At 45.7% G+C, this 11227-nt stretch overlaps 1 protein-coding gene and 1 non-coding gene across 3 annotated transcripts; both read right to left on the bottom strand.

Annotated features, from left to right (window-relative positions):
- Positions 1-514: 514 nt before the first annotated feature.
- Positions 515-11216, bottom strand: LOC136494886 (histone deacetylase 9). Of its 2 annotated transcripts, XM_066491053.1 has the most exons (14): positions 10958-11216; positions 9981-10093; positions 9774-9891; positions 9302-9376; positions 9003-9222; positions 8730-8793; positions 2819-2911; positions 2630-2738; positions 2081-2130; positions 1912-2002; positions 1632-1702; positions 1295-1393; positions 1039-1105; positions 515-801 (listed from the first exon to the last, which is right to left on the bottom strand). In XM_066491053.1, exons 1-14 carry the CDS (start codon positions 11199-11201, stop codon positions 716-718), a joined length of 1500 nt encoding a protein of 499 aa, XP_066347150.1. In that variant the 5' UTR covers positions 11202-11216; the 3' UTR covers positions 515-715. The 2 variants fall into 2 exon arrangements, with proteins under 2 accessions (XP_066347150.1, XP_066347151.1); XM_066491054.1 differs by lacking the exons at positions 515-801; positions 1039-1105 and having other exon boundaries at positions 1298-1439.
- On the bottom strand, positions 5717-5853 carry LOC136495066 (small nucleolar RNA Z247). The gene has a single exon (XR_010768855.1). It is a non-coding gene; the product is annotated as a small nucleolar RNA Z247 (small nucleolar RNA).
- Positions 11217-11227: the final 11 nt, after the last annotated feature.

The following is an 11227-nucleotide window of genomic DNA, read 5'->3' as shown; positions in this document are numbered from 1 at the left end:
GCAGGATGGAGGCGGCGACACGATGGATTGGGATGATCGGACAGCCGCACGACACCGTGAAGCTATGACGCATGAGCTCAAAGTGGAGACAAGCTTCTGTGGGGATTTGATTTTTTTTTCTTTTTAGGCAAGCAGCGCATGAGGTAGTGAGTGAAACGAGGCATCTGGCCTTTCGGACGTCTTAATGGTAACATTACCGAAGCAAAATTTTCTAGGGCCAGCCAAATGTTAGCCAAGAACCAAAGAGCAGCCAAATTACTAAGGCAGACCAAAATTTGTCGTGGCCATCTTTGGCCTGTAACCAAACGTGCCCTTGGTTTCCGCGCGTTTTTCAGCAGAGCCGTTCCCCCACGAACGGTAACAGAAGAAAAGGCTCCATCACCTAGCACATCGCACAGCTTTATCCAATGCAAGACATATATACACCACATATCAGCATATCACTGAGCCGCATAAATCTATTTCTCATGCAAGAATTTTTTTACCACATACCAGTACCACTAAGAAATATGCATCTCGCATGCTGAAAAATGAGCAGAGTTGTACTAGAATGTGTAATTCAGGAGGGGTCACAATCCCTATAAAAGTCTAAACCACTTTGACCTGCTAAGTTAGATCCTACTGTCAACTGACAAACTACTCCATCTCAAGGCTGCTGAGCTACAACAACAGTGAAAATTCTCAGTTTCCATTAACACCAGGGCCTCGAAGCAGATTAGCGTGTGCCATCGTCGTGATCATTGTCATTGTCACCTTCATAGTATTCATCATCACGGTGAATCTGCTTGTCTTGGGTATGCTCTGTAGGATAACACATTACAAAGTTACGTATGAACAAAGGACAGTTATGCATAAGACAACGTAACTATGCGAATTGTTATAAAAAAACGTAACTATGCGGAATGGTTGCCAGAGATAAAAGGACAAATCGAGAGAGCATTTGCCATGCACGTGAATCTAGACGACTCTTGACCCCTAGACAAATCATTAATTCGTTTAAATAAACAACACAGAGCATGCCAGAAATCTTTCACTTACGGTCAACACGTTCATCAGGATCCAATTCATCTTCGTCAAAATCCGGGATATAAAAATCGGGAGGAACCTGCAAATGATTTATTTATGACCCCTCCAGAATAAAATGCCTTGATTGAAGCAAAAAAAAAAAAGTGAAAAAGCATACTTGAGTGTTCTGATACTGCCCATGTTTTTATACATAACAATTTTCACTTGGGAGGTTTCATCATGCAAGTGCCAATGTATATATTCAACAACCGAGCAGAGAAAGCCTAACCTCTTGCATTTGAACACCAGGAGCATGCTGTATGGACCGCAAACTCTCCATCACTTGCACTTTGATTGAACTGAGATAGGTCTTACTGTTCAAATTGTCCTGCTCCAATTGAACAATAGGTAAGAAGTCATAAATCATTGTCAATCTGCAAGAAACATATGAAAGTTTCAGGCTACTAGTAACACTAAATTGATTAACAAATTTTGTTTTTGAGGCAATGATTAACAAATTGTAGTTGAGCCACAGTTCAATATTTCAAATGCTACTTTATATAAAGAAACACACACACACACCAGGTATAGGGATAATAAAGGCCAACAGGGAGATGTTTCTTTACCATGTTCAAATTTGGAACTTTCAATGTATAATCTGGAGCAAAGTACTCGATGTATTCATTGTTTGGAATCTCTGCACAGAAAATGCCAAAGTCAAGCTCCCTAGCATAGAAAACTATACAAAGAATTATCAGAAAATTTCAACCCCATATGATGATATGAACAGAAGGAACATGAGAAATTTTACAAGTAGCAAAGATAACTAGGCTACTAGCTGCTTCACCCAAAAACAAGAGGACGAAGAAAGATAAATACAAAGCTGAAAATGAATAAATGAGATACCATTGGGGAGTTCTGTGTCTAAAAGGACCCCAGTTTCAACAGCCCAACACCTTGCTACATTCTCCTTGGTGTATCCACCACCTCCAGTTACCTGAATGATGGGAAAATACAGTGGTAGCCTATTAAAGCCAGATAGAGAGAAATAACACATAATAGTAACGTCCCTTACCAGAAGAGGAATATTGAATTTCTTGACAAACTTTACACATTCAGCATGGCCTGTTCATGAAAACAGATAGGGCATGTAAGCAGTTAAGCACTAATAGAAAATTGAAGTAGGCTTAGCCTAAGGAAGCTAGGTGAATAGCCCAAAGGAACTATAACTAAGGACATGAGCCCCCCCCCCCCCCCCCACCCAAAAAAAAGGAAAAAAAAAAAAGACACTGTAGCAGCTGGTCTAGGCATACAAAACTGGGGCCTTGTTTAGATCACCTCCAAATTCCAAGTTTTTTCACTCTCTCTCCATCACATCAATTTTTAGCCGCTTGCATGGAGCATTAAATGTAGATAAAAAAATAACTAATTGCACAGTTTAGTTGGAAATCACGAGATGAATCTTTTGAGCTTAGTTGGTCCATGATTGGACAATATTTACCAAATAAGACGAAAGCACTACTATTCATCAGGTTGCAATTTTTTGCAATCTAAACATGGCCTGGAAAACTCTTGCCGATTCTATGTGTGTGTGTGTGTGTGTATGTGTTAAAAACTGTAGAACCTTCAATGGAGAGGTTGAAGCAGCCTAGACGGTCCCTCGCCAATGAATCAGCCCCACATTGAAGAACAATAGCACCAGGCAGATATGTCTCAACAACTTTGGCAATAATCTGCATGATAAACTCAGATAACATGACAGGACTAAAAAAATGACAAAATAATAAAAAATGATGCAGTGCAGGGAGTTTACTGTTTTAAAAAGTCGAGTAAAGCTAGCGTCATCTATCCCATCTTTAAGTGGAATGTTGATGGCATAATATTTTCCTTCCCTTTCTCCTATATCCTTCAGTAGCAGCAAGGTAAATCAGCATGAAGAGCACATCCATTGAAACAGAATCTATAATTCTATATAACAATATCAAAGGTCTCATCATTACTCAACAGCATGTGGCATCCATCTATTTAAACTTTAAAGTTAAATAGAATGGGTTTGGGAACTGTTTCTAAATCCCAACATGTTCATAAAAAGAAAGGCACGAGTTTTCTGATCATACTGAACCTTAATCATTCCCTGTTTTCGGAACCAAATATAGTTGTACAAAGGTATGAGAATTACACCACACCCCCATTGTTGCGCGGGGGGTGGGAGCGGGTAAGGTGGGTGGGTGGGGGGGGGGGGGTGCTGGGTTTGCATATGTAGCTATGATCAACCTGTGGTACAAGGTAGGTGGTACAATACAAGGAAGCTAGGCTATACATGGATAGCTATCCTATACAATTGATTCTAATGGATCCTTTCCTAATACCCGCCCGCAGAGCAGTAGGATCACGGATGCACAGACTGGTCCGAAAGTCAGTGAACAACTGTACAGGAAGACCCTTGGTCATGATATCAGCGAACTGGTGCACCGAGGGAACATGGAGGACACGAACCTGTCCCAATGCCACCTTCTCGTGAACGAAGTGGATGTTGATCTCGATATGCTTGGTGCGACAGTGGTGGATGGGGTTAGCGGTCATATAGATGGTGCTAACATTGTCGCAGTAGACCAGAGATGTGAAATTCCTGAAGAAGCTGCCGCACCCAGCAACGGCGCGGTATTCTGCCTCAGCACAGGACCATGGTTTGGTGTTTGGAGGACGAAGATACCAGATTCTCACCGAGGAAGAAGCAAAAGCCGGAGGTGGAGCGGGGAGTGTCGGGGCAGCCCGCCCAGTCAGCATCGGAGTAGGCTGTGATCTGGTCGACCCCAGGTGAAGCCCGACGGAGAGTGACCCCTTCATATATCGCAGGATGCACTTGACCAGTGCTAGATGCAGCTCACGCAGGTCATGCATGAACAAGCAAACCTGCTAAATAGCATAGGCCAAGTCGGGTCTGGAGGGCGCCGGCGAGGCTCCGGTATTCGGAGGGATCGGCGACAGGGGCGCCCTTAGTAGCGGACAGCTTGGTCCGTGCATCTGCCGGCATGGCAGTGGGGTGACACTCAGACATGCTTGCCTGCTGGAGGAGGTCGACTGCCTACTGATGCTGGGACAGGAACAGGCCGGAGTGGTCCCATGTCACAACGATCCCGAGGAAGTGGTGGAGGTCGCCGAGATCTGTCATGGCAAACTCCGAGTGGAGGCGTGCCGTGACATGCCAGAGTAGCTCAATGGAATGAGGATGATGTTGTCGATGTAGCATAGCAAAAAACTGACGCGGTCTCCATCTTCGTAGAGAGAGGCATCAGACTTGGACTCAGCGAAGCCAATGGTGCTGATGTAGTTGGCGAAGCGCTGGTTCCAAGCTCGGGGCGCCTGCTTGGGTCTGTAAAGGGACTTCTGCAGGCAGACGTAGTCGGAAGTAGCCGGGTCGACGAAGCCGGATGGCTGGTGACAGTAGACCATCTCCTCGAGGTGACCGTGGAGGAAGGCATTCTTCACATCCAGCTAGTGTGAATGAGCTAGTCACGCAAGGCGGCGATGCTGAGGACGGTGCGGATTGTCACCGGCTTGAGAACCGGGCTGAAGGTCTCATCGTATTCCGCCACCATCGTAGCACAAAGTTGGGGTCGGCAAGGGTGCTGCGATAGTTGGTCAGAATCGGCAAGGCCGTCATGGCGGAGAAGCCGAAGCGGTCGACCGGACGCAGGCTGCCTATTTGTGACCGTGTCATCGGGCGCGAGGGCGGATGCTGACGGCAGTAGATCCGAGGAGGATCCGGGAGCAGAAGGTGCAGGCGACGCAGGCGGATCATCACCGGCAGCCGCGCCTGTCCTTGCCAAAAACGGAAACTACCGTGGGAGCATAAAATGACCTCCAGAAGCTGCAGGAGCGTGTCATCTGATGCCATAGATCAGAAGAATTGTCGTCCCAAACTGGAGGAAGGATTAAGCAAGGCGGGCGGAAGGAGAAGAATTTCGGATATGAGACGGGCTCTGGCATTAGGATGAAGTTGAGCAAAGGGATACACGTTCTCATCAAACACAACGTCACGTGAGATATAAACGCGACCTTCAGCGACATCCACACACTTGAACCCTTTGTGCATATTTCTATAGCCTAAAAACACGCATTGCTTGGAACGGAATTGAAGCCTTCAAGAATTGTAGGGCTGAAGGTTTGGCCAACATGCACAACCAAAGGTAGGAAGAGTCGAGTAGTCTGGTGTTTGATGAAACAGGCGCTCTAGAGGGGTTTGGCCATGGATGACTTTGTTGGGGAGGCGGTTTATGAGATAAGTAGCGGTGATGAAGGCTTCATCCCAAAAATTAAGGGGCATGGAGCCATGAGCAAGTAGCGATAAGCCTAATTCAACAATATGGTGATGTTTGCGTTCAACCGAGCCATTTTGTTGATGAGCACAGGGACAATAAACATGGTGATAGATCCCAATGAGTTGAAAGAAAGCATTCAACTTTTGATACTCCGCTCCCCAATCGGTTTGAATAGCTAGAATTTTCTTATCAAATTGGCGTTCAACCATGTTTTGAAACTCATGGAATTTTTTGGAAAACCTCATATTTGTGGCACAGCAAAAACATCGACGTTGGAGGAGTTCTGCTGAGGACGACCGCCATTGCCGCGGTTGTTGCCCCCACGACCACCACGGGTGGCCGCGTTGGCCGAAGACCCAGAGCCACCATGTAGCAGATCCATCCGCTGCTCCCAACTCACCAGTTGGGTGTAGAGTTCGCCAAGGGACAGCGGCTCCACACGCGCTGCCATGGCGGAGACGATGGGGTTGAAGTCCATGTCGAGGCCGGGGAGGATGTAGGAGGCGATCTCTTCATCCTCCATTCTCTTGTCTGCAGACGCCAATGTCACCCGCAAGGCATTTCATCTTGGTGAAGAACTCGGCGATGGAGGAGCCTTTCTACGCAGTGGCCAGAGCCATGCATGTGTTAATGACGCGTCCGCGAGATTGGGACGCCGTCATATCTTGGATGGCCTTCCAAACTTCGGCGACGGTGGTACAAGTAGCGACTTGCACCAAGATCTCCTTGGAGATGGAGGAGAGCATGTAGTTGAGGATCTGCTGATCCTTGGTGACCCAGGTGTCATAGTCTGGGTTGGGGATGAGATCCGTCGGCTTATCAGCAGACTTCGGGATCTCCTTTGGTGGAACCAGCATGTCGGCATTGATGAAATGCGCAACATGGGCACCGTGCACGACAGACATCACCTGCGCCTTCCACAACGGGAAGTTCTTCTTCGCGAGCTTCTCGGTGACTGGGCAGCCGATTGAGAGAGCAGCACCAGGTGCGGAAGGAGAAGCCATGAACAAGGTTGTGAAGGAACCTAGCTCGGATTACCATGTGAATATGGTTGTAACCAGATGCCTTCTCAGGCTCATGGCTCCATGTTATATAGTCTAGGAAAAACCCTTAGCGTGGCAGTACATCTTGGAGTATAAGACAAAAAAGATTTACATGGAAAGAAAGATATCAATCGATCAATCTACTTACAATACAAGGAAACAACAAATATGGAGCCATACCTACATTGCCTCCTTGTACTATAGGTAGATTGATTGATCACTGATTGATCACACATCTTTGTTCCTTTGTAAGTCTTTCTTGACTTGTACACTAAGTTGTATGTGCCACGCTAGGGGCTTTTCCTAGCCTATATAACACGGAGCCGTGAGCCTGAGAGGGCATCACGTTACACCCATTTTCACATGGTAATCAAAGCTAGGTTTCTCCACAATCTCGTCCATGGCTTCTTTCGCTACTGGTCCTGCGCTCTCCATCGGGTGTCTGTCACCGAGAAGCTCGTGAAGAACAACTAACCGCTTTGGAAGGTGCAGGTCATGTCGGCCCTGCGCGGTGCGCAAGTCATGCATTACCTCAACCCTGATGCACCAGTGCCGCCGAAGGAGATTGCCAAGTCGGCTGACAAGCCAACCAACCTGGTTCCAGACCAAGGCTTTGAGGCCTGGGTTGCAAAGGATCAACAGATCCTCAATTACCTAAATTTTGTTGCAGGTGGCCGCATGTTCCACCGCCGCCGAAGTGTGGATGGTCATCCAGGACATGTCGGCGTCCCAATCTCATGGGCGCGTCATCAACATGTGCATGGCGTTGGCCACTGCGCAGAAGGGCTCCTCCACCATCGTTGAGTTCTTCAGTCACATGAAATCTCTTGCAGATGACATAGCGGTTGCACGAAAGAAGTTGGAGGATGAGATCGCCTCCTACATCCTCGCTAGCCTGGACATGGACTTCAACCCCGTCGTCTCCGCCATGGTAGCGCGTGTGGAGCCGCTGACCTTGGGGGAACTCTACATCCAACTCGTTAGTTGGGAGCAGCGAATGGATCTGTTGCACAAATTCGGCCATCCGCGGTGGCTATGGAGGCAACACCCGTGGCAGCTGCCGGGGCAACGGAGGTCGTCATCAGCCCAACCAGAATGTCAACACCGACCACCCCACCTGTCAGCCGTGCGGCAAGGAGGGCCACACGGTTCTGCGGTGCTTCAAGCGCTTCGACGCGTCCTTCACTGGATAGCCAGAGCACCGCTTGGCATCGATGACTACCTCCTGCGTCATCGACACAAATTGGTACACCGATACTGGTGCGACCAATCACATCACCAGCAAGTTGGATAAACTCACTGTGAGGGAAGAGTATCATGGCACCGGTCAGGTGCACACCGCCAATTGCGCCGGTGTGAGAATCGACCGAATTGGTCGAAGTTTTGTTCATACCCCAAATAGAGATCTTGTCCTCAATAATGTTCTTTATGTACCCGAAGCTAGCATAAATCTTGCCTCTGTCCATCGACTCAGTTCTGACATCATGCATTCATGGAATTTCATCCAAATTATTTTTTGATTAAGGATCAGGCAACGAAGAAAATTCTTCTTAGAGGAAACTACGAAGGTGGTCTCTACCAATTGAAGTCTAGGTCTTCCCCGAATAAAGTGACATGTGGCGCCATCAAGTCCTCGGCTAGATGGCACAGCCGTCTCGGTCATCCCTCCTTTGTAGTAGCTGAGCAGATCCTTAGCACAAACAATATTCCCTTTGTTTCAAAGTCGAATAAAGATGTAGTTTGTGCTAGTCATCAGCTTCCCTATCCTAAGTCAACAAGTGTTTCATCTAGTCCCCTTGAACTGATGTATGGGGACCCGCTCCCACCTCTGTTAGCAAGAATAATTTTTATGTTAGCTTCATTGATGATTTTAGTAAATTTACTTGGATTTACTTGCTGCGCCACAAATCTGAAGTTCTCCAAAAATTTCATGAATTCCAAAGCATGGTTTAAAGGCAATTTGATAAAAAGATTTTAGCGATGCAAAACGATTGAGGTGAATATCACAGCGCGGGAGGCCTCGTTCGCCTGGAAGAGGACTGTGATTGCCGTCCACAGCATATCACTTATAAAATTTAACGCGTATATAGGCAGGATGCCGGAGGGTTTGGCTTATAGATGGATCAACCAACCAACGGTGATCCTTGCCTATCCATCAATCATACAAGGAGGCGCATGGGCTCTAGGCCCAGTGCAGCACAAGACCATGTGGCCCAAAGGGCCATACTAGTTACCTGTCTAACATAAGGTATAGCGTAGTCTCAATGCCTGCATTTGTGACACTGACAGAAAGCTAATAGAAACTAAATGGAGGTGAAATACATTAAATTATTCATGACGGTTGTGAGTTGAACCTTACCTTAATATCACCCGTTCCAGGAAAGAACAGATCACCATACTTGTGGAAACTCACAGTCATTACCCTGCAAAACGTTAAAGAGAAAAAGTTAAGAAATCTGAAGCACCTTGAAGACACTCAGTAATTAACACACTACAGTGAGGCAGACCAATGAACAACAAAAAAATGATGAAGCCATGGGCTAGATTGGAAATTCGTCAAGACAACAACAATAACAAAAAAGATAGCTATAGAAATTAAAGTAAATAATCTTTTAGTGGCAAAGGCATGAACCTGTCAGTGAAATAAAAGGCTTCTTCAACTCCATCTCCATGATGGACATCAATGTCAATATAAAGAACCCTGGCATGGTACTTGAGAAGCTCCAGAATTCCTAATACAAGATCATTAATGTAACAGAAGCCTGATGCCTCACACTTTTTGGCATGATGCAGCCCACCAGCCCAATTAATGGCGATGTCACATGTTTTATGATTTAATCTGCGAGCAGCATCTAAAAAGAATATAAAGAACAGCTTAGAGAGTTCGTAAAATCAAAAGAAGCCTAAGACCCTCAGTGATTTTAACATTACCTAAAGTTCCTCCAGCATAGATTTGGCAGAACTCAAACAAATTATCAAAGACCGGACAGTCTTCTCCAAGATTGTCTGAGAACAGAGAAAAAACAAACTCAGATAAATTAAGTCAGAAAACCAAAAAAGGCTGTGGGCGGGATCGATAGAGATTTTAATTGGTGTCAGATAGGCGTATTATGGAAGATATAAACCGGATTGTTTTCATTTAATTGGAAATAGCTAATCTTACATTTGTTGTATGCAACAAAAGACTAAAATATATAGTGTGACAATCACTTCTTTCTATTCTTTTAACTATATACATGAAGACCTAAGCAAAATATAAGTGTAGCAACACCTTAGATCTAATTAACAAGAATAAATAAAGGTATAAGAATGAAACATGAGCAAGTTATGTGACATGTATTTCACTGTGAAATTAGCAGTCTGGAAGAATAGTTTGAAAAAGAGAAAACTTCAGCATCCATACATCTGGTTAATTCACTTGCATATAGGTGCTGGGTGTCAGGAGTTATCCGGTGCAAGAATTCCACATAATCAGCAGAATGGAACTGGGCAAGCTCTATTGGATAAGCTTTGTGTGGTCTCTGCAGAATCCATTGGTTGCAAAAATAACATTAAACATTACAGTCTTCATGGGTACAAAGAAAATGAATAGATGATATTCAATACTGACATATATCTCCATCTTTTTATGAAGTCCATACGAAAGAACAAGGTGATGTGTCATACAGAGACGATGAGGCTTCATGGGGTGATTCGGCCCAAAGTAGACATTGCCAACATCTCCTAAAATGGGTGTGGCAAAAGAAATTGTTAAGCCAGCAATCACAAATTCAAACATTTGTTTTGAAAGACGCGGGAGCTCTGGAACTTTACGAAATTGAACAAATAAAATAGTTTACATATTAAAAAAAAAGGATGGAACTATGTTTTCATTTTCTAGAACGTGGATAACAACAGTCTATATGCAGAGAGCGCAAAGACAATGAATATGTTTTCATTTTCTAGAACGTGGATAACAACAGTCTATATGCAGAGAGCGCAAAGGCAATGAATTTTGCAAGAATCTAACCAAATGGAATTTTGCAGCTACAATTCTACAAGACTACAACTATAGCTAAATGTAGCTTGCCTTGACTATAACCTCACAAATAGCATTTAGGGTGCAATGAATTCCATTCAAATCTTGATCCAAGAGATACTTGCACCTATGTTATCTGACTCGGGGCAAAGCACAAATCCTACTATAACGAACCTAAGCTAAACTATAAGAAACCTAGCACCAGGGCTTGTGATTTGTGAATACCAATTCAAATCAGCCCCAATTCAAATCGAGCAAGTCCTGGAAGTAATACCTCCGGCAATTTCCCCTAGCTAAAATAGCCCAAAATCCAGCTGAGCAAAAGGCGATTGCCATGAGCATTGATCACGTCTGACCACTTGAAATCAGCGAAACAAAAGGAAACTACTCATCCCCGTAGAATCTCCACTTTAGTGCTTAAAGCCATGCGCAGTGCGCTATGGAACACCGAAGTCCGAAGTGGAGTAATAATAAGAACTAAGAACAGCAAGTTGCGACTATGGCGAGAGCTAGGGCTTTGCAGCGAAGGGTGAGAGCGGAGAGGAGAAGAGGGAGCGCGGTGAATGTACCGTCGTAGAAGTAGGATATCCGGTCTTTCTCCAGCATCGCTTCACTCCTGACAGCCCAGCCGCGGCAGCGGGAGCAGAGAAAATCAAGGTCGTCCAGGGAAACGGAGCCCGGACCGGACCTAGCGCCGGCGGCGGCGGCGGATGGAGGTGTGGCGGCGCGGTCGTGCACGAGCACAAGGAAGGGGAGAGAGCCGCCGTCAAGGTCCAAACGAGACGGAAGCGGAAGTGTCTTTGGGTGGGGCATGGGGAACGCTCTGGATCGGGTTGGAC

Source organism: Miscanthus floridulus, chromosome 11 (assembly GCF_019320115.1).
Source record: "Miscanthus floridulus cultivar M001 chromosome 11, ASM1932011v1, whole genome shotgun sequence".
Lineage (NCBI taxonomy): Eukaryota > Viridiplantae > Streptophyta > Magnoliopsida > Poales > Poaceae > Miscanthus > Miscanthus floridulus.
The sequence above is the reverse complement of the archived record's forward strand: the minus strand, read 5'-3'. Positions and strand labels throughout refer to the sequence as shown.

Coding starts and splice junctions, on each gene's coding strand:
- LOC136494886 (XM_066491053.1), bottom strand. CDS start 11,201: ATGCCCCACCCAAAGACACTTCCGCTTCCGTCTCGTTTGGACCTTGAC. Junction 9,377..9,773: donor TGCAAGTGAATTAACCAGAT/GTATGGATGCTG, acceptor CTCTGTTCTCAG/ACAATCTTGGAGAAGACTGT. Junction 2,003..2,080: donor AATTCAATATTCCTCTTCTG/GTAAGGGACGTT, acceptor CCCATCATTCAG/GTAACTGGAGGTGGTGGATA.